This window comes from Cyanistes caeruleus, chromosome 20, assembly GCF_971803275.1.
Source record: "Cyanistes caeruleus chromosome 20, bCyaCae1.hap1.1, whole genome shotgun sequence".
In the NCBI taxonomy this organism is placed as follows: domain Eukaryota; kingdom Metazoa; phylum Chordata; class Aves; order Passeriformes; family Paridae; genus Cyanistes; species Cyanistes caeruleus.
The window spans coordinates 4,461,566-4,484,495 of NC_141720.1; the positions used below are offsets into that span (position 1 = coordinate 4,461,566).

General features: G+C 45.2%; 1 protein-coding gene across 4 annotated transcripts in view; it reads left to right on the forward strand.

Annotated features, from left to right (window-relative positions):
* Positions 1–22,930, forward strand: part of EEIG1 (estrogen-induced osteoclastogenesis regulator 1) — a 37,722-nt gene that overhangs the window by 9,584 nt on the left and 5,208 nt on the right. For all 4 annotated transcript variants that reach the window (XM_023938108.2, XM_023938109.2, XM_023938107.2 and 1 more), the window contains exons 3-11: positions 11,658–11,778; positions 12,093–12,122; positions 15,657–15,773; positions 16,242–16,288; positions 18,765–18,916; positions 20,041–20,145; positions 20,397–20,586; positions 20,770–20,891; positions 22,004–22,073. In XM_023938108.2, coding sequence (XP_023793876.1) covers positions 11,658–11,778; positions 12,093–12,122; positions 15,657–15,773; positions 16,242–16,288; positions 18,765–18,916; positions 20,041–20,145; positions 20,397–20,586; positions 20,770–20,891; positions 22,004–22,073 — 954 coding nt within the window. The remainder of the gene's footprint in view (positions 1–11,657; positions 11,779–12,092; positions 12,123–15,656; positions 15,774–16,241; positions 16,289–18,764; positions 18,917–20,040; positions 20,146–20,396; positions 20,587–20,769; positions 20,892–22,003; positions 22,074–22,930) is intronic.

Genomic DNA, 22,930 nt, shown 5'->3' on the forward strand with positions numbered 1-22,930 from the left:
TACTAAAGCACTATGCTCCATTCTGGCTGTACAATGGACAAGCAGATCAAGGCACCTGCAATAGAAAATCCTGTGAAATGGATGTGGCCTCAGGGTTTCAATTTGGGGTAGTCACATACCTCCATTTTGCTTCCAGAATACAATTTAGTGTGAAATGACTGTGACAGGGTGTTTCACTGATGTCTATTGGGTTAATGATCAACAGAGACTCCCTCAGCCAGCTGCCACGTAAAGGACTGGTCAGTGCCTGCCTACCTATGCTCCTGCCTGCCAATGGAGTTTCCATTTCTCCCAAATTGCAAGTTGGGAGTGTGAGGATTACAAAATGGGGAGGCCAGACTAAACCCTGACAATGTTTTCCAACTGTCTTGTTCTCTGTTCAGTCACTTTTGTTTCCAGTCTTTAAGGGATAATATTGTTCATCAAAATAAAAATGCAAATGGCCAGGAGAGGAGGAAGGAAACACTTGTCCAGAAAAAAAAACCTTGGCATAGAGATTTTTTTTTTTTTTTTTTAAATTTTGTTTTTACCTAGCATTGTATCAGACTTTGAGGCTTTATCCATGCTTGAGACAGCAAAGGTGAGGTTGGGTGTGACACCATGGTGTTCAGTAGGTTTTTGTTTGCATCTGTGTAGATTGAAGAGAGGGTTTCCAGTTTAGTTGTGTTTCCATCATGCTTATTTCCCCTGCTAGTTCCTGTTCTTCCCATCCTCACTTAGGCTGTGCCTGCATGTCAGAGACGACGAGGGAGGCACGTAGGATATTTATAATTCAGCAATTTTTCCAGAGCCGTTAATGCTTCATTGCTCTGAAATGAGGCAATACCATTTGCACTTAGGCAGCCTTGCTGTAACCAGTCAGCCCCTGCTAGTGCAGCATCCTGCTCCAGACTAAGCAGTTAGGGCTGAGCAGAGGCTGTCTGCTTGCCTGTGTTACGGATTAATTATGCAGTAACCCCACTGCAGGGAAGCTTTCCCTGTCAGTGGCCTGTTCTGGTAACACCAGGCTATTGCATCTATATAAATGTCAAATTCTTTGATGTGCAGTGCTGCTTGTTTGTACCTTCAGTAACCTGCAGTGCTCTTTCCTGCAACGAAACTGGGCTGTGGAGGAAGGAGTGTATTTCCTACAACTGTTGCTGTCCTCTGCTGCCTTTCTGCTTCATTGAAAACCCTTTTTGTGCTTTATAGCTGATCATACTGTGGCTCCTGTTCTCTCGTTTCTGATAAAAATTTATAGTGATGACTTTTCCTGCTGTAAGTGCAAATGCGTCTGTTCTTTCAAAGCAAACCTTCCTGTTGTTTTCCCTCCAGAAGTGATGCAGTAGATCTCCAATATCTTTTGCTCTCAGCAGGGGAGAATCAAGGGAGCATGTCTGAATACATCTTGTGGTGACAGCCACAGAGGAGGCAAAGCCTCTCTGATCCTCAGAAACCTGCTCCTGCAATGGGATCCTGTGCTGACATTTCCCAAGGTCTTGACCATCACTCGCTGCTGCCACTAAACACAGAGCTCTCCCATGTTCTGCTTTTCAACAAGATGTAATTTATGAAACTACCTTTCTCTCATTAGAACAAGTGGCACCATGAGCTATTGGTCACTCTTAGAGATTTGTGTTTGTCTGTAGCTCTGGCTCCAGAGCAGTGAAATCAGCTCAAACTGCTGTGTCTCTTTTATTTCCCCTCTTGCTGCTCTCTAGCACTGAAACTGGGGCAGAAGGGAAGGGAGAGTTGGGAAAGGCAGATTTAGGAGTCCCAGCCCATCACCACTAGTACAGTGGTGAGTCAGGGGTCAACAAGCTTTGCTCAGCAGCCTCTTCTCATTTGCAAACCTCTCCTGCTGAGTGGCCTTTTTCCTGATAAACACCAGCAGTGACAGATACTGATGGTGGGGGCAGAGGTTCAGGGAGAGTGTGTTGGAACCTTGTCCATAAAACCAGTGATCTGGTTTGTACTGCAGAATGGTGCCTCTATAAAGGAGCCATCATAAAACACTTGTGTTGAGCCTGGAATGAAAAAGTTGCTGTTAACATATAAAGGCCTTCTCCTGAGCTATTGTATTTGTTTTGAGTAAATATGTACTCTATAGAAGTGACTCATAGGGAAACACGTCTCAGCATGGTTGGGTGTTACCTCTTGGGTAACTAAACCTACTTTTAGCACCAGGGTTGACTTCAGGCAGCTTATTTACTGAAAGACTCTTCAGCATGTTTGAGCCAAATTGCAGTGATGTTACATCATACGGTATTAATGAAATTATTCCAGAAATGAACTTGGGCTCATGTGCAGGTTAATTTGCACTATAAAGACATCTCTGGTACAGCTACACTGGCAAACTCTCCCAGCTGAAGCAGGGTTGATATTGGCAAAAAAAGTCACTTAACTATTCTGGCATCGTTACATCTTCACGTGCCCTAAATCTGCCTTAGAGGCAAAAACATTTGTCTCGGCACATCACTTGTGTTAGTGATGTTGTTCCTAGTCTTGTGTGGATTCCCTTCTGAGTTTTCATTTGCCAGATTTACTATCCTAGCAAAGCCTTGGCCTTTGATTGACCCATGGTTGAATTGACCCATGTCTGGATTTTTTCTCACCTTGAGGGGCAGGTGTTGATTTTTATTTTGGTTTTGAAAGGCAGCTTTTTTCTTTAAAAGCAGCTTTTTCTTCTTAAAAGCATCTTGTGTTCAAAGCTAGCTTTCTTGAAATTCAGAGTTGTAGCCATGTCTTGTGCCCTGTGAAGTGGTCACAATATCAGAGTTCTTGGTGGAGTTTATGTTGCTGTCTTTCTTCTTTGGAAGTTTAAATTTAGTCAGCAAAATGCAAATCTGGAACCTCTCAGAATGACAGCTAACACTTAGGGGATGAAGAAAGTTTATAAATACACCAGCAACAGATAAACAACAAATCTTCATTTTACATCTGTGGTCTGCCAGAAGTGAAAAGGCTTTCGAGAAATGCCACGTTGTGATACAGAAACACATACTGGCTCAGAAATTTACTGTGTTATTCTACCTTAATCTTGTAAGCATCTGTACAGAGCAAACTTTAGAGGTTTTCTGAAGTGTTTGGGACCTTCTGAAGCTTTAGTTCCTCAATCTGTTAGAACCACAGGGAAAATTTGAATTGTGATTTGTCCAAAGGGCCAACTGGCCCTGGAAGAGTTGGGATTTTTTTCCATCCTATTTTAATTTTTGTGGGGTTTACTGTGCAGTTGTTGGTAATGAGCCTGAACAACTCTCCTTCTGTGCCTTTCATTCCCCAGTAACAGGGAATTCTCTCAGCTTGGGTTTTTTCATCCCCCTCTAAGTCTAACTGGCTGGACAGGAGGTATAGGTTAGAGTTCATAAGAGATAACTTAGTTAAGTTGCCCTCATGCCTGATCTATGCACATTTGATTGTTCAGTGGTTGTAGTTGTGGAATATTAAATCTAAGAGGTATGTTGGCCCAGAGTTAGACAAGTTCCTCAGAGCGTGGTGGGTGTCAACTGCAAGGTAGCACAAAGCAAGAGGAACAACACATGTGAGCCAGGCTGGTGAAGGGACCACTGGCATACAAAATCCTGAGTGTGGGAGCTGGTGGCTGACCTGGGCACGCTCAAGTACAATCTGCAGGGCAGATCTCCTCTGGTTTCTTCTGAAAATTAAATCCTTGTGGATTTGCTTACGGGAGGAAAGCACTAGTGGTGGACTTGGCATCCTGGCACATGGCTCATTCTTGGATAACCCAGCTCCGACAGTCTATCAGAACAATGGAAGTAGGAGTTGGTGTGGTGACTCAGTGCATGATGAGAGTTCAAAAAAAGCAAATGCGTCTTTCAGCATTCAATATGCACGTTATTACAGACTTGTGTTTTAGTAACTGAGTCATCTATCCAGTTATTCCTTTCTTTACACTTAAGAGTTTGGTAGTTCTTTGCTTGTGATGTTTTTGCTCCTGGCACACATCCCTGGCCTCAGACCAGAAAGAGCTCGTGCTCTGTAGATGTGGCAAGAAGTCCTTGGATATGTGTTACTTTGGGCTGGTCTGCCTTCAGCGCAGTGTGTAACAATAGATGTACTGCACAGCATTTACTGTTACACTCCCTTCTTCTTATTTTCCTGTTGTCCAGCTTTTCTTCTTTGCTTCGAGATAAGAAAATGTAAATTACAAATACCTCAACACAGAGGGGCTCTGCTGGGCATGTCCCATCTTTAAAGTGCCATGTACACATCCCTTGCTGCTTGCGGCCAAGTCTGTTAGACTTATTTCTCCATGCCTTCTCCCTGCTCCGCCCTTGCCTACCCTTCCAAAACTCATCTGACTTGTTCTATAGCTTAAGTTTTAAAGGGTCATTTTTCTGTGACTTACTTTCTCCATTTGGCGCAATTTTTGTTTCCTTATGCAGCTTTTCCTGTAGCACTTGGTCACCAGCCGCATGTGATTTTTTTAATAACCTCCATTGTTTCCTTTCTTACAGTATTTTTAACATAATTCACGTTAGGAGGAGCTTAATAGTTTTAAGATTTAGATACAAGGAATGGATGGAAATATTTCTTCTAGAATAACTCCCAGTAGTTTGAGAAGCCCTGAATGTCCTGGGGAGCCTGGCTACCCAGTGCAGTGATCTGGGGTGTGTGGGATGCACTGCACTGGAAAGCTCTTGCCTATGGGACATAGTGTGAGGTGCAGCATTTCATGTCTGTCACTTACAAAAGACACATGTCTGGGCTCATGTGACTGGAGTCCAGACATAACTGAATTACTTTCAAAGAAGCTTGTTAATACACAGCTAGGAATGCTGATGCTGGAGGGTTTTGTTCTGGTGACTGACTGACTGCCACCCCCATTCTCCAGGAGGGATTATCACTCCCTGGCTAGTACTGGTGGACCTTTATCAAGATTGATCACTGCCTTGGAGGGAACTGTAACACACAGTTCCAAAAATGCACTTTACAGAAATAGTCTTTTTCTAGAGATAAGGTTAAAGCCATAAAAATTCAATCCCTTGCCTGCTAGATACCAGCTTATTCCTAAAGACAATTTCTAAATCATTCTTTGACTACTGTTTTATTTCATGCTTGCCTTATTGTTTTTGCTCCAGTTTTTTCCTCAGCTGCCTTTCACATACTTGGTGCTGTCGTCATCATCCCCTGTCCCCCAGTGAAGCTGCCTTGACTGTTCCTTACCTTGGTTTTTCACTTGTGGCTGGAGTTTCTTTCAATAGCTTTTTTTTTTTTCCCTGTACAATTGCTATTAATCCTTTTTCCTGTATTTGTCTCATGTCCAGTCAAGTAGGGATTAACAGCCTGTGCTCTTAACTGCGTAAGTGGAATCTGGTTTCCTGAGCTGACTTTCCCCTACTCTGCCTTCCCCCTTTACTCTTCCCCACCTCCCCAGCTGCCAGTGAGCAGCAGGAGTGGATGTATGTCCATCTCCTGGTGTGAGGTAGAGCTGAGACAGCAGGTGAAGCCCTACAGAAGTTTTGGAGCTTGCCTTGTTCCCCCTCAAAAGCACTGAGTTGTGTGATTGCTTCATTCTAAAAGCGTTATTGTACATGTTTAGCACTTAGAGAGCCTTTACTTATCACTGCTGTGGTGCAAATGAAGAACTGAACAGGTGTAAGCTGATGCCACAAGGGAGATGAGGGTAGGTGTTCTTCTTCACCATGGGCCATTGGAATGGGTTTGCTGGGAATTCAAAAGTTAATTTTGTGAGTAGGTTGGTAGATGCAGTGACTGTACTTCTGAACCCTTGTTTAAAACACTTGCAGTGAAACATCCAAATAAGACTTGTTTCAAATGACAAAGGCTTGCTTAGTTCTCTCGGTGACACAGTCTGCATCATCTGTCTCTGAGCCATTTTTCCATCATTACTGCTCATGTCTACTGAACAACAACCAGCACTTGTCAGCTGGAGAATACGGGGTTGTTTGCAGAGGGGGAGACATCCAGCTCCTTGGGTTGGCAGTTGTTCTGGCCAGTGATGTAAGCTCAGGCACAGCAGAGTAACTTTATTGTTGGGAGTTCCCTTGCACTGCTTCTGCTCAGGGAAGGCAAAACCCCTCTGTGTAAACTTGTAAAGCACACGTCTGCCTCCAGGTTAAACTAGGATTTCATGCATTGTATATCCAGCTGGTTTTTATGATTCTGTATGATGTTCCCCAAGGGATATGGTGGTGTGTCACTTTTCATTCCTGGGATGTGTTTCCACTGAACTTCCCAGCACTTATTGCTACATTGTGTTTGCTTCTGCTTTCCTGCCTGTGCTTGGCCTCCCTGAGCTTGACAACAAATTCAAGCAGATCCTGGCAGCCCTAAACATTACTGGTGTGACCCATTGCTGTGCTGTCTGCCCACGGTGCATCGTGCTCACTGTGGGTTCCTCTCCTTTTCCTCGCCAGGCATGTGGATGGCAAAGCCTCAGAGCTGCATTTTTGTTTAATAACATGTGTACTGCTGTGAAGTGCCTTGTCCTAAACCCGTTGTTTGGAGATACCTGTAGGTTCTGGATTGTAAATTTAAACCAGCTAATGGCTAAATGAGGGTTTGCTTTGTATTACATATGTATGTTCACCCACTTTTGCAATTCCTGTTTTATAGGCAGTGATTAGGCATTGTTTGTAGCAGGCCCTGCTGGGTTAGTAGGATGGGATATATTTTTGTGTGCTGTGAATGCCGCTCTGATCGGGGTTGGGAACAAGGTGTGCACCACTGTGCTGCTGTCTGATTGAACATCTTCCACTTGTAGCTGCCTCCCAGCATTCACTTGCAGCTCTCAGTAGTAGCTTTAGCATTAGTTTTGCTTTCTAAGGAAATACTGGTTCCTGAGCATCTTAGAAAGTCACTTTCGAAACAGGCATTTCAGGGATTTTTCCTTGCTCTTACCAAACGTCTTTCCTACAGCTTTGCACTAGATAACCTGGTTAAAATAGTAACTGTCTTCTCTGGAGCAAAATGCAGGATTGTTCCCAGCTTTGCCAAGCCACAGGAGTGTCAGTGATTCTGCTCTAATTCAGCCTTTGGAAGGGCTGGAGATTAGATGAGACTGTTTTAGCTGTGTCTCTGCAGATGAAAGTGGAGCTGTGTAAAGAAATGGTGTAGAAGATGCCTTTCAGGTGCGATCTGATGAAATAACATGATATTTTTGTTTCTTTATCCCCCTCTATGACTGAGGGGATTGTACCTGCATTACAGGAATTGTGTTCCCTCGCTCCCCAGAAGACCCGCTGCTGGTGTGTGTCAGGGCCCCTTGAAGGGCTGGTTTTCATTGCACTTAAAAGAATCTGAGCTGGGAGTTGGCTTGGCAGCCTCTTTAAAATGGTATTATCTCTCCTGTGCCTTATCAGATAAGATATTGCTGCTCCTGCTGCAGTGGTGAACCAGGGAGGAGGGTGCAGAGGACTAGGTCTGCTGAGAGGGGGATTAGTTCTGCTTGAAGGCTCTGACACAGATCCACATCTCAGAGGGGGGACAGTGAGCATGTGGACTGAGCATCAGAAATAGGAAAGCTTACCCTTCCCCTCTGTGTAACAAGGAGGAGTAAATCTGAATAAAAAGCTCTTTGTGTGTGCTTATCTCTATACTGTTCCATTCAGCCTGAGGTTTTCCCACATTTGCCCCATGCATGAAACATTAGACTGAGACACATTGCTCTAGTGAAATGCTTGACATTAAAAGCTATTTTTTATTGCTGCAGCCCTTCCAGTGAGTCTGTTGCCTTTTTATGACACTATCTTATGTGTGACAACTGCCATAAAGCAAGAGTGAAACATCTGCTTTTCTAAATGCTTCAGCAAAGCAAAAGTGTTTCAGCGGGTGTTGTGTTGGAAGGTTGATACCCACAACTCAGCTCTGAGTCTGTAAATAGAAGTTTTAATCTCTGCTCTAGTGTTTCATTAGCTGGGTTTTCATGTGGGAGAGAGGTTCACAGTAGCCCAAGATAGCATGGGTTGTGTACGTGGCCTTTTTCTAGAAATGTTTGCTTTACCAGCTTGAATTCAGAGTGAGCCTTGCAGTTTCTGCAACAGTGCTAGTCTGTCCATGGCATGTAAATCACAGTTGGGAAACATCTCTTCTTTAAGGTTTGTTGTGGTTTTTTGCCTTTCTCCAGAGCTGTGTGTGAAATCGCAACCCAAAGTGGCCTTGGAGGCAATCACTGAGTTCACTGCTGCCTCTCCAAAGGCAGGTGAAGCAGTGAGTCCCTGCTGTGCATCGTTCCATTACTTGAATTCTCACCATGCTATGGTGAAGCATCTTCCAGCTGCTCTTTTTCTGGTAAATCTTCTCTCAAGGGTAGGATGATGGATGAGGGATACAGAAAACTGTTCCTCCAGCTGGAGGTAGATGAGCAGCTCTTGAATTAGAAAACCTCACAAAGCTCTTTCCAAAACACTTTTCACAAAAGCTGCCACAGGACTGCACTGGTTTATTCTGAGGAGGTATATTTTGGTCTGGAAAGAGTAATTACACAGCTTTGAATAAGTCTGAAGTCAGAAGAGGGCAAAGCTTAGCTTGGCAGAGATTCAACCGTCTGGGAGTCTTTTTGCAAAATCATACAGACAGCTTTTTTTAAAATAAAACTTCTGAAGACCCGTTGAATTGGCACCTAGACATGGCATTGGTGTGAACTATTTCTGGTTCTCCAAATACAGAGTAAAATTTAAAATTAGACACTTCTGGTTTTAAGCTGTTCATTTCTGCTTTACTTTTAGTTGCCTTGTGCTCAGGGTGAAAGAAGACTTCTCTCAGTGCAGCCCTCACCGTACTTCTGGGGTGTTTTTTGTTTCTCTATGATGGTTTCTAATTCTACATCAGAGAATATTGCAGGGCTAAATACAAAACTGCTCATCATCTGAGTTCTCCTTTTTTATTTTTTGTTCCTATTTTAGTGTTCTCTAATTACCAGCCTAACGATAGCTCAAAGGGAGGTGGATAGGCAAAGCCCATTGCTTCTCCACATGCCATCTTTTGGAAATGTGGAACTAATTTCTTAGAGTTCGGTTTGAAACAATAGAGCTGTTGCTTGCTTGTCTAATGATACAGACCCAGCCCCCACCCTTTAAAGTAAAAAAAAAAAAACAAATAAAAAGTTGAAATTCATTATTGAATGATTGTGAAACTTGTGACTGGAAAGCAGCTCTGGATTTTATCTTATAAACCCCTTCTTGCCCTGTGCAAACTGTTCCAAAGGCTCAAAACCTCCAAGCTGTGTGTGCACCTGCAGCTCAGGTTCATGATCACAGTGCTGTGGGTAGCATAACACCCCCAAATGCTGTTTCTAATCCCTTGCACTGTGTGGTATCTACAGCAGCTCTGGAAAGCCAATGGACATTCTTAATAAGAAGCAGAATGTCTGTTAGAGCTTACGCTAAAGGCAAATTAGCTATGGAGCTCTTCGTTGCTAATCAGTACTTTTTACTACGTTTTGAAGTAATTAGCCTTCATTTGGCTTAGCAGCATCCAGCAGATGCTTAATCATGGCTGCATTGTAAAACAAGCAAGAACTCCTGAGTAAGGAAACTCGCATGCTAGAGCAGCTCTTGATCCCACAGCTGTGGGAGCCAGGCTGTGCTCTGGGAGCTGGAGCTTCATCCTGTGCATGCTCTTGTCTGGCAGGGGTTAGAGCTCTGATCAGGGTTGGGAACAAGGTGTGCACCACTGTGCTGCTGTCTGATTAAACATCTTGTTGCTGACTCCCAGCATTCACTTGGAGCTCTGGTGTCAGTAGTAGCTTTAGCATTAGCCTTGCTTTCTAGAAAATAGCAGTTCCTTTCCAAAGGTGACTAATGTTGCTAAAATATTCAGTGTTTCCTGCATCACCCTGTACCTGCCTTGTGTTCCCGAAGCATGTGTTCACAGGTGTTTTTCCATTCTGTTGCATACCTTTTCTCACCTGTATCTTGAGTTTTTCCTTCCTTTAGGTCATTTAAGATGCTTATTATTGAGGCAGGTTTAAGGCACCCATATATGAAACATAACATGCCTAATTTGGCTGGCATGGTGAATATTTTATTATAGGCAAAACCTTTTTAATCCCTCTGGATGTGTTTCTTCCTCCTGTCTGAGAGAGCTGGGATAAATTGAATGGAGTAATGAGAACCAGATCTCATCTTGAATTAATAATCCCAGATTCAAAGGTATTTTTGGCACTTAGATGTCTCACTTTTTACTGACTTCAATAGCGAGCCTGGGCTCTGTCTGGAAGGGATTTAAGTTCTCTACCTTGATGGAATTTTTGCCTTCTGTTTTCTCTTGTTTTAAACAGGGATGATCAGCCTTTATCTGCATTACAGAGGATTACAGGTTTCAGTTATTTGTCAGCTGCTCCTTTTCTGTTCTCTGTGTCTGTCTTGGCTGGCACATTCAGTCCCACAGAATGTCTTGGGGGACTAGCAGGGACTTTGTGGCTCAGGATCGAGTCCCTGGATCTGTCCTGTTGGGCTCTCCTTGAGCTTGCCCTAACGGCAACGTGAGCTACAGCTTCTTCCCTTTCCTTCCCAGAAGGGCTGGAGACACAATCAAGGCTGATCATTCTCCCCTTTGCCACCAATCCCTTTGGCTGGGATTGCCAAGGGATTGCCATGGGATGGCTGCTAATCCCATGCCTGGGTCAGATGGTGGGAAGCCTCCCTTTCCCTGCTAAAGCAAACAGTTTATCAGCTGTCCTTGCCCCTTTGTCCTGTGCTAGGAGAGATAAGAGTCAAACCTCGAAGCTGTCAGCAGTGCCTTCCCTTCCTCCACCGGCCTCATTGCTTTGAGAAGTGAACTGGCTGAGGGCCAAGCTCTGAGCCATAAATGGATCAGGTCCTGCAGAGGCTCAGTGGGGAACCAGAGCCCTGTGGAAGGACCCACACACCTTTCCAGGCTCCTTAGCAGCCTCCTTGGAAAGGTAAAATCCAGCTTCCCCTGAGGGCTGTGCAGAAGCCAGAGCTGTACCTGAAGTGGTTCCTGTATTCAGGAAGGCTTCTTCTCTTCCTCCTGCAGGCTCAGGCTATGCCAGAGCCATGTGCTTCTCCACTCACCCAGGAGATCAGGATGGTCTGCTCAGAAGCTGTGCAAGCAAAACCACCTCTTCCCGAGCTGAACCCCTGCAGCATTTGAAGCACAGTGTTTGCTTCATGTGACCGTGTCTGCTTGCACCAGGAGCATTTCCACATGTATTTTTGTCCTCCCTCCCTCAAGCTGCCATCCTCACCGGTTCAGTCCCAGCCTGAGGAGCAGGGAAGGACAGACCATCCAGGACACACAGCAGTTTGCTGTGCAGAGGCTGTACAAACACATGCTGGAGGGAGATAAGCTTGTGAACCTTCAGCCCAGTTCAGGTATGGAGATTTGCTCCATCTAGGCCGGACAGTGAATGAGCTAAACTGGCTGAGCAGGAAATGTCAGAGAGTTTGTGAGAGTTTTAAAGGCAAATTCTGTTGATGAGATGATTAGTATTTCTGTAACCTGGGTGGATTTTGCCTGCATTGACTAGTGAAAAGCTTGATGCTAACTTAACAGTTTTGTGTGGTGCAGTTTCAGGTGAACCAAGCAGTTGTAGAGGATCTTTATGGGCTAGGATGCCAGTCATTAAAAAAGATACTTAATAGTTGGTCTTGATTCGGCTTCGTACCTTTATTTGATTTTTGATTTTCTTTTTTTCTTTTTTTTCTTTTTTTTTTTTTTCATTCTCATAGAGAGGAAGTTCAGGAAAACTGTGTCCGCTGGAAAAAGAAATTTACCTTTGTGTGTAAAATGAGTGCCAACCCTGCCACAGGACTCCTGGACCCCTGCATCTGCCGAGTTTCTGTCCGTAAGGTGAGCATCCAGCTTTGCTTCTGGCAGGTAGTGCCACCAGTAGTTGGTTACTGGCTGTTTTTTGGCAGCAGGAAAATTTGTGTGTACTGTGGTGGGAAGGAAAGATTGTTTGGGACAGGATATGCTGGAATGGAGCCTCTCTCTCCAAGTAGAGTCCTTGATGGAGGATGGGAGCCACCAAGGTGGTGGTAACCCTTGAGAAAGAGGCTTGTGAATCCAGAGAGCAGATTGCAGGACTGAGTAATGACTTTCCCCCTGTTGCCCCAGCACATATAATAGCTGCTTTTCCTGTTTTGTTTTGTCTCCCAATATAGGAGCTGAAGGGCGGAAAAACCTACTCAAAGGTAAGAGCACAGAAAGGGCAAATGTAACAGAGTGATGATGGTCTTGTCTCCTGCTAGTGCTTTACACCCTTTAGAAACCAGTGGCTGCTGAGTGGACCAATCTGGAGAGATGTTCATTAGTTCTTAGGCTAAGTCTGAGTTAAGAGATTTCCCGAAAAACTCGACTTGCTGGGACAGGATCCAGATTGCACTGGATGTGGATTTGAGATGGGGGTTGGAGAGATGATCTGCATGTCCTCAAACTTTGGGGAAGTTCTGAGTCAGATGTGAACTCTCTGGCTTCTGGCAGCATGTCTTTAATAAAGAAACAGACTCCAGTTCTGTTCTCCAGAGCGCAGCAGCCAGCTGAGGCAGGCACCTCGCTGCCTCAGGAGTGCAGGCAGGAGGCTGCAGCAGAAATCACTGCCTGCCAAAGCACAAGAGACACTGAGGCAAAAGCCAAACGGATCAGCAGGGATCTTAGTCTTGATTTCTCTTCCTTCCATTTTCTTGTCTGTGCTGTGGGACAGACAATGGGCCACCCCCTTCTCCTCCTTGTGTTGGATCAAGAGACAATGTTGGCTTAGAAGCTGAGCTCACACAGTGCCCAAAATCATGTTTGTTTGCAAATGAGTCACTGCTGCTGGCTTCTAATAAACAGATGCTTTGGTCAAACACAGCCATGTAAGAATTCCTTCTCATCAATATCCCTTCTGAGGCCATGGAGGCAACTGGCTGTGAAGGGTGTACTGTGCTAGCTCCTGTGTTCTGCTGTGCTGGGTGGGAGAAGGCAGTGTGGCTGCCCACATCGTTCCTTTTTGGTTGCTAGTTAGGACATGGTCTCTAGGACCATCAGTTTCTCTTTCACTAAATTCACACTGTGGGAAGGTTATTCATTCTGCAGAGCTGCATGTTCAGGGAGAGAAGCATAGCTGGAGGAAGAGACATAGTAAATGCATCATCCTTTGCCTCCTGCAGTGTCCATCCTCAAACTTTCCACAGGAGGCAGAATTAAAGGAAGCCTGAAGGCACATTTCTGTAGTGGAGTTAACCTGGAGACCTTATTCAGGTCATGTTCTAACCTACTTCCTTTTCACTCAGTCTCCAGTTGTGTTTAGTGGCATTTAAGAGACTTACTTCCCCCAGCCCAGAACTGGAGACCCAATCTCAAGTGCTTGTTATCTCTTGGGCTGGTATCTTGCTTGGTTTCCTGTGAAAAAGACAGATGTGTTCTCAGCAAAGATGATCTGAAGCAGCTCAGAAATGAGAGATGTCACACCAGACAAGGGTGATTGCAATCTTGCCCTGTGGACCAGGCTTGTTCCAGGCAGGTCCTCGTGACAGAACTGATTTGGGCTTCCTAATGTTTCTAGCAGAAGTCTGTGGTGCATGTCCATGCAGCTTTTTTCCCATTTTACACCGTGAGTCCCCACCTTTTTAAACTATCCTAATTCAGCTGAGAACTTCTCCAGTCATGGCAGCAGATGTAGAGGAAAATTAAACTTGTGAATGCCCTCTGTACCTGGTCCCCCATCAGCAGGGGCTGTTTGTGCTCCAGGCAGTTTCCAGTGACTTGCACACCTTCAGCTTTGACGTGAATGTCACCTTGGTGTCAGGGGTGACAGAGCGGAAGACGACAGGAAGGATTGATAGAGCGGAAACTCTTTCCCTGAGCTGGAAGAAACACCATCAGCTGGCTGGAAAACTGAGGAAACTATTCTGAAAGGTTATAGCTGAAAACATCCTTTTGTTAAGGGATCTTTCCTCTATATACTGGGAGTCTGCTTCCTGAAAGAGCTTCTGACCTCAGCATGCCATGTGGGTTGCTGGAGGGTTCTCCCACACTCTGCTCCAGTGTTGATCTCCTCAGAATTTAGTGCTGTGGTGGAGGAAGAGGGATCTGGGTCTGAGCCACCCCTGTGCCATGCTGTTCTGGTGTGGTGGTGCTGTGTTTTTGTCCCAGTGATGAATTGCAGCTCCCTGTGTGCCTTTCCTCTGTCCTGTTTATCTCTAAGAGATAATAATGCACTGGTTTTTTCCTTATTGGTGAATAATTAGCAAACAGCATAGCCCTTGGCTGGAAGAGACAGAGAAATTTCTGTAGCAAGGGCTGAAGAAACACTTGGATTAAAGGAATTCTTAAGAAGTGAGAAGAGAGGGAGAAAGGTTATTTTTTTTCCTTCTTTTTATGCTGATAAAAGGTTCCCTCTCTATCCCACTTTTTTTTTTTTTTTTTTTTTCAGTTTGCAATCAGAAATTCCCCTTCGAGAATGGGATGAAGGAAGCAGCTATATTAATCTTGCTGCTGTATCCCCCTCAGTCATGTGTCTGGAGCAGACCGTGATTCTTGACTTGGAACAGTGGGAACCAGGGTTCCTCTGGCAGTGACTGTTTTTGTACTGTGACTCTATCAGCTCCCTCAGCTGACAGAGTCACCACAATTCCATAGGATGGTGCTACTGTTGGGGTTCTCAGTTCAGTTGTGTCATCCAGCTGTCAACAGCAGGGCAGAAGGGATGTGCTGCAGAGCACAGAACGACCTGCTGCTGCTCCACCTGTGCTCCCTGTTCCCCTGGGAGCTGACCTGTTGTTGATGTGACGCAGATGCTCCACGCCTGGATGCTTTGGCCACGTACAGAGTACAGCATGTCTTCCTGATCACACGAGATGAGACACAACTGCCTTCTGTTCCTAAAGCTGTGCATGAAAAAAGCTATAACTTTTTCTTTGAAACACTCTGTTATTACACCAGGGATTAGGGCAGGGAAAAAAAGGTGCTCTTCATTGTGTTTGTATTTACTCTGGAGAGATCCGTGCCCTTTTTGAAAATGCGTGTGATCTTCGGCTTTGTCACCTTCCCTGTTTGCTTCCCATTTGTTAGAGAAGGTTTAGAGAGCTCACAACTAAATCTCTCCAAATATTTCTCTTCCCTTCTGCCTGTCAAAACAAACCCCTGGCTAGTTAAACCTCAGCAGTGTTGAGGAGGAGCTGCCCAGCCCAGCAGCTGCCTCTGAGGGGTGAGGCACAGGCAGTGCCACATGGCTCTGGGCCTCCAGCTCCCTGTGCCCATAGTCTCAGTTGTTTTTTTCAGGATGGTGTCACTTTCCCCCTGTAACAATATCCTTTCATCTTCTGGTTCACATGCTCCACTGCATTCTGGGATGGCCCAATACAAAGAGTGCCTTATTATGTTTGTGTATGTGTGATTCTGTTTTTTCCACGTTGTTGACCTAGTGCTTTCCATGTCCTTAGTTATGCAATGGCTGCAGGCTGGTTAACACTGTCCTGGCCACCACCACTACTGTACACCCTTCCTCCATGTGGGCTTGGCTTCCAGAAGGCCTCCAAGTGTCCATATAGCTTGGGATTAGGAATGTGACCCTGTCCATGCTCAAGAACAGGGAAACTTCACAGCCACGACTCTGCGTCCTGGCTCCTGTTAGTGTCCTTGCTCACAGATGTGTTCTCTCCCTTTGTTCTGTGTGACATTTTGTATACCTTTATGGTGTAATGGCTGCTCTCTCACCTTCCCCTCCATTGTTTTCTTGGCTACAGCTGGGCTTTGCTGATCTAAATCTGGCAGAATTTGCAGGCTCTGGATCCACTGTCCGTTGCTGCTTGCTGGAAGGATACGATACTAAGAATACCCGACAGGACAACTCCATCCTAAAGGTACAACAGCTAGAACTTACACAGTAGAAAACCTATTTAGGACTTTGGGGAGATCCCAGTGCCGTGCCAGGCCTGAGAGAAGGTCCTGTTATGTGTGGAGATGTGATTTTGCTTTTGTGCTGCTAGACTGACTTGAGAAGCTTCCCATTATCAGAGTTGCCCTCTGATAATTTGGCAATGATTTGGCCAAGCAGTGACCCTTGACAAAGAAACCAGGAACAGGAGGGAGGGAAAAGGTTGTTACGATGCATTGTCAGCGTGGCCCTGGTGGTGTCCTGCTGAGCCACTGCCACTTGGAGTTACTGATGCCAAGGAGGGAAATACTTTGCTAAATCCCTGAAGCTGATTTCCTTGGGAAAGGAGCTAGATCTGGCTGATCTTTACACCTAGCCCTTGACCTCCTGGCTGTTGGGAAGTGAGGAGCTCAGTGCAGCATGGCTAATGATGTGCCTTGTGTCTCCTCTCCAGGTCACGATCGGAATGTCCCTGCTCTCTGGGGACCCCTGCTTCAAAACGTGAGTTCCTGGCTCTACCCCATTCTGGGCAGACACTAAAATTGATGAAGAGAGGGGAAAAGATATTGGGAAATACAGTAAAACTGGTTGAATCAGCCAGAAAAGTATAGCCAGCCTGTGCTAGTAATTGTTTTTGTTCTCTGCTCTGGATTTCCCAGCTTTGATTGCTGTGCACAGTATTTTCCCGGCTGGTGCAACTTAGGTTTTGGAAACCAGTAGATTTTGATTACAAACTTCATGTTTTGCCTGAAGGATAGAATTTCTCATGGCTCTGGGCTTGGTTTCACTGACCTCCAAGAGGAGAAAGGTCAATAAAGAAAACAGTCTTGGAAGCGGACACGCTTCAGCACATATAATGGGAGATTGAAACAGCAACAAAAATACTTTAAGGCTGAATCATTTTAATTTTTTTTTTTCTTCAGGGCTCACAACTTGTATTAATTAGCAGAGAAATTGCAGTAATGTGGTGTTTTTTAATGGATAATGATAGGAAAGAATAAGTACAGGCTGTGGAGCAGTTTTGCTGCTTAAAGAATTGTTGATGAATCAATGAATATCCTGGCCACCTCTTCCCTCACACCACAGTGCAGCATCACAAATCTCAGCCCTGCTGTGATATGCTGGAAGGTGTGACTACACAGCAGGGCTGCCAGGTGCCCAAAGGAATATTTCATATTGCCTCCCAACAGTCTGAGAGAAGAAAGCTTTACCCTGAGGCCAACTCTTGTAGCAGTTGTATTCTGGGCTAAAAGGTCTAATTTTAGGAGTTAGCTTGGGGTGTGTAAAGTAACTCAAATTCTTGTTAAAAATGCTGCATAATTTTTGGTAGGTTTGTTTTGTGACTGGCTTTTCATAATGCTGCAGTATTTTCTGATACTTTTAAACCCAGAATCAGTGTCCTCTGAGTCTGTAAAATTGCTACTTCAGAAGGAAGTGTAATAAAGAAGTTTTGTATATCTTAAACTATACATTTATAGCAGTAACAGATGTTTTAAATCTAGGGTACTAGGATGTCTGGTAATAATGTCTGACAAAAATACCTGTTGCTTCTTTGCAAGGAAAGCAAGTCCCACTGTTAGAATGCCTGAAAATTACACAGAACAGGATATAAATATTCATTTAATCTAAGTAAGTTCAGTCAGAAAGTCAAACCTCCTAATTTTCTTGAAGGATTTTTGCAGTCATTCCCACTTTTCCCTTTTATGTTGATGATGTGCAAATATCTAAAAATAGAAGCTTTGCATGTGGAATAGTCCTTGATCAGTAGAGCTTCTGGTAAATGACATCCATTAGAGTTAGACAGGAATTAAACTGTGCTGGGAAATCATTTCCAAGCACTAATTTCTTTGCAGCACTCCATGAACCTTCTCCTGCTGGGGTTATATTGGTAGGGGCAGAGCAGCTGAGCTGACAGACCAAAGGGCTGCTCCCACAGCTGCTGCAGGAACAGTTTGCTTGCTTAAGGTTGTAAAAGCTTTAAAAACCCATGAAGCAAAGTCCCCCAAGCACCTGGGTGCATGCAAATCACTGATAAGGTGATTAGGGAGGGTTTTTTCCTGGTGAAGGCATGCTGTGAGTTTCCTGAAAGCTTTATAGCCATTCAGCTGCTTGCATTAAATATGCTCTCTTCCAAAATGCTGCAGAGATCCCCTTTCATGTAACATCTTCTCTCTGAGCTCTGAGTGAGACAAAAGATTTTATTTCTCTCTCCTCACTTAAAAATCATAGTATGATCCTTTAGTTCCAGTTCAGACTTCATGCTACAGGGAGGTTAGGGCTCCAACAGGAATATTTACTTTGCCTCGCTGCACATGGTGTGGCTTCCACCCAAAAGCACTTTTGGAGGAAGGGAGGGGGCTCCAGGCACTCACAGCTCTGCCCTGCAGTCAGCATTTACAAAGGGATGTTGCGAGCTCACGGAATAACCAGAAAAATAATTCTGACAGCTGGAAAAACACTTTAGTTTCACTGAAAAGGAGTTTAACAGTCAGTTAAAAAAGGGAAAGGTCATTTGATTGTCATAAAAGTGCTCTCATAGGGGCACAGGGTTGCTGGGATAAAAGGTTGCATTTTGGCCAAAGAGGTGTAAAAGAAAGGAAGCTGGAATTGAGAGTGGGACAACAGCAAACTGGTTCCTGTTTGTGAAGCCAGCTGGCCAGTGGACACGTGTTGGGAGTGAAAGAGCAGCTCTGGATGGTGTCCTGGAGGACAGTGCAAGTTCTGAGCCTGTTATCCTATGTAAATTAATGAATGGGCCCTTTTTGCTTTAATTTACCTCAAAAACTTGATTTTTCTTATAATGCAGTCCAAGATAGGGAAGACACCAGTCTTGCATGTAGGAAAACAAAACCCAACATCCCATTTGAGCTGCTGCTCAGAGGGCTGCCAGCTTCCCCCTACTGAGAAGGGTGGGATAGACAGAATGATAGCTGTTCCCTGCCTGGCAGTCTGTAACCTCATTGCCTTCTGATTTCAGGCCTCCTTCCACCGCCAAATCCATCACCATCCCAGGGCAGGACTCTACTCTGCAGCTGACCTGCAAGGGTGAGGGAACCACCAGCAGCAGCAGTTCCTCCACAATTGGCTCCCTGCGCCAGAGCAAGCCAAGAACTGCCATTCTCAGCTCAGGTCTGAATGCCCACCCTGGAGCCATGCAATGTGTGTCTGTGTCTGGACACTCCTTTGTTTTTCCCAGCAGTTGAAAGCACAGAAATTCTTTATTTTTCATGTTTTCCCACACCCATCCTCAACCCCATTACTCATTAAGAATATTGAGAATAACAAAGCCATCTAAGTGTAACTGAGGAGAGGAAGGTTGAATATTTGCCACATGTGTATTTCTGTTAGTGGAGATAAAGCAATTTGTTCTTTTTGCTGGGGATTTAATAATTCATGCACTGCACTCATCCCTGCTTTCCACTGTGTTCAATGACACTTACCATTGTTCTATACTCAGTTATTCTGTTGTTCAGATTTATCTTCCAGAAAAGTTCCTCTGAAGGTTTTAGAGGTTGGTTTAAGGTCTAGTGGCCTTGTTCCAGCTGCTGATGTAGTTCTTTGGCTTCTCTATGAGCTGTTTTCAAGGGCATTGCATTTTCACATCAGTTTTTTTTTTCTTCCCAGCACATTCCAAATGTGCAGGCAGATACACTGCACCAAAATAGCACTCAAGTCTCATCCCCTCAGTGACAGAGCACGTGGTGCAAGTGGTGTTCATAAAAAGCTGGCTAATGTGTTACATTTGTGCACTTCTGGATAAGCTTCCTGTGAGAGAGACAAGCAGGACTTGCAAAGGAGCAGGGGTTATGCTGAAGTGCCTTTAGCAAATTCAGAGATTATTTAAATGTTACAGACTCTCACAAGTAATAGAAAGGGAAAGGTAATGCAGAAAAAAAACCCAGAGGTTGAAATACTTTACTGCCAATGGCCATCTGATGCTTACTTGGTCTTAGCTTGATGCTTTTAACTATGGATAGTGTTTCAGACACTACTTGTCCTTCTAGATTCTACAAGCGTGCAGAGATGCTTGTAAATTCATGTGGTGGATAGAAATAGTGATAAACTTGTCAGAGAAGCTCACTGTGATCTTCCCTACTCCCTGGGTGTTTGTAAGCCCTGTACAGCAGGGCTCTGGCCAGTAGACTGCACTTTCCTTGATCTGTCATCCCAAGATCAGCCTCCACTCTCATCTGATCAGTGCACCATGTGCTGGCTTGGTTATGGTGTGAGCAGTGTCCTCTTCTCCTTGGCAGGTGTCCCAGAAGAGTCGGATCAGAACCTGTCCAGCCCAGAGGAAGTTTTCCACTCAGGGCACTCACGGAACTCGAGCTATGCCAGCCAGCAGTCCAAGATCTCTGGTAACCACTGATCCACACAGCTCTGCCATCCCTTTTCCTTTCTGCAACAAGCTCCTGTGAGAGTGATTTGCAGCCATCTCTCTCACCCTGCTCTGTAATACCAGCCTCCTGCTGAGTCTCTGCAGATGAGCTCACAGAAGTCTGAACCTCTGTGTGCAGGGGCAGAAGTGCTGCTGTGAAGCTGCCCTGCCCTTTAGCTGTGCTGCCAGGAACGGGAGCAGATGAGGTTTGCAATCCCTGTGTGTTGGCAGGTTACAGCACGGAGCACTCCCGCTCCTCCAGCATGTCCGACCTGACCCACCGCAGGAACACGTCCACCAGCAGCAGCGCCTCCGGGGGGCTCAGCATGACCGTGGAGTATCCCGAGGGGGAGAGGGAACACAAACTGGAGAAGCCACCTCGCCCCCCCCGACCACCCCTCCTGCTGGACAGACCCTCCCGGTGAGTAACGTGGAGCAAAGACATTTCTCTGGGAAGGAGAGAACCTGCTCCTTTGTCTTTGGGCAGCAGTGGATCAGATTGTGGCCACTGAGGAGGAGATTGTGGCCAAGAGAAGCAGGGCAGTGTGTAGAAGTCTGTGTCTTGAAAGGCTGAGTTAGCTTTTCCTGTATTTCCTCTTGCCAGGAGGAAAAAGGATTCAATGGAGAGTCACCCAACCCGAGTGGATGACACCAGGATCGATGCTGATGATATAGTGGAGAAAATAATGCAGAGTCAGGACTTCACAGATGTCAGCAATACTGAAGGTGAGAGGAGAAGCCTCAGAGGGGATGTCTGGGTTGTTCTTTCACAAGGCTGCCAAGCATTTACAGTCAGATCTGATCTGCCATGGGCTCCCTTCTCCTTTTGACAGCTGTTTGCTTTCAGTGCTTGCTGGATGTTTCTGTGGTAGATTAACCACGTGGGTGTGAGAGCTGTACATGTATTTACAGATAGCACTTGCTGCTGTTCCACACATGACAGCAGAGATTGAATAGTAGCTGAAACATGCAGGGAGAGAGAGGAAAAACACTGATTCTCAGTGCAGTGGAGATCAGTTGCATCAGCTGTCTGCACTGCTCTAGTGCCTTTTGTCCAGGTCAGGCCAAGGGTATTTGTCAAAAGAGAAGAGCACAACTAGAGGGGAAGCAGCACATCTCTACAGAAACATGGGTTACCATGTGCTGGTGGTCAGGTCTGTCAGAGAGCTTATGAAGTGGTTTTCTCCATTGCAGTCACAGCATCTGTTAGGAGAAAACTAATAATATAACTGCTTTTCTTTTCACTTTCATTTTCCAGTTTAGCATAGAAATCAATCTCTAGTCTGATTTTTCCATCTGAGGTTTTCTCTGTCAAGTTTTAAACTTGAGCCTAGCTTCTTATCTGTGCTTTGTTAATTTATCATTAGTCACCTTAAATTGTTGCACATGGCAGCACTCTTACCATGTGGGGAGTTTTACCTCTCTCAGCGTGGGTTAGAACTAGACTGAGTGCAGCTGCCTCTCACCAGCAGAACAGACTGAGCTTCTCCTCCAGTGATTCTACCAAAGCAGTGTGAGGCCCCTCATCTGTTCAGATGTGCGTAAGCTGACCAAGAATTTGCATCAATGGAATTGCCTTAAAAAAAGGCAGCTGGGGGAGTATGGCTGAATTAATATCTCTGCTTTTATTCTTCCAAAGCTTCATGTGTGGAGGCTCCCTTTTGGAGCAAGGAAAGGAGTTCCCAGGGGCTCAACAACTGTGGGAACACCACCAGAAAGTGTGGATGTGCATCTGCTGAGACACACTTGTTCTTTGCTGATTGTGTGTCTGGGAGGGGAGTTCCTGGCAGCCTCAGTAGTTCTGGATTTTGATGTCTGTCTTCCTTTTCTATCTGCAGACAGCAACTTGAGGTTGTTTGTGAGCAGAGACGGAACAACTACGCTGAGTGGTATTCAGCTGGGAAACAGGTAGGTTTCCTAAAACCTAGAGGGTTTTAGAAAAAAAAAATCCTCTCTAGAGGGGCTCCAGAGAGATTAGTGGGCTCTGTACCTAGGAAACTTCCACTTCTTGCTACGGGAGAGATTTCTAAACATCATGTGCTACATGGTGGCTTTATTCCCATATTAACAGCCCTGGGATCCCTTTGGTGGCGGGCTGCAGTTGTACTAGAGTATGAATGCAGTTCTCAGCAGGAGCTCAGAGGGATAATGGGATCCTGGTTGTTAGACACAGGAACAGAAGTGAGGAGTGAAAGGACAAAATGGTAGAGGCTGGTTCCCGTTTGTTCCTGAAGGAGGGAGCTTTGCCTCCTGCTGGCCTGCAGCAAAACTACAGCAGAGCGAGAAAGGAAGGGAAAGGAGTCCCTTTTCCCTGCCTTTTATTGTCCCTTTTTCCCTGCCTCTTCCATAATCATCGAGGGCTTGTTCTCTCATGAAAGCCTTCTGAAGCAATAAAACTTTTTCTTGTCACTATAGCTCTTAGTACTGCTTTTGGCCAGTTGCGTTGGAGGGTTTATTGCATCTTTTCAGTAGAATTAAAAAGAGCAGACATGGTAATACAGAGATGTATCAAGTTGGTAACAAAGCCAGGAGCACAGCAAAGCCAGGCACTCTGGCTCTTTGTTTGGGTAGGATACTCCCATTTTACTGTGTCCTGTAGAAGGGCTCATGTGTCACACCCAGCTCTCTCCAGGGCTCTGTTGCTGACTTGCCACCTCTTTATCCCTAATCCAAGGACTGGCTTCCCACAAGGCTGACTCCTTGTCACTGATACCTGCAGTGTTTTTATGTGGGTTTAGAAGATGATGTTTGAGAGTGGAGAGCGC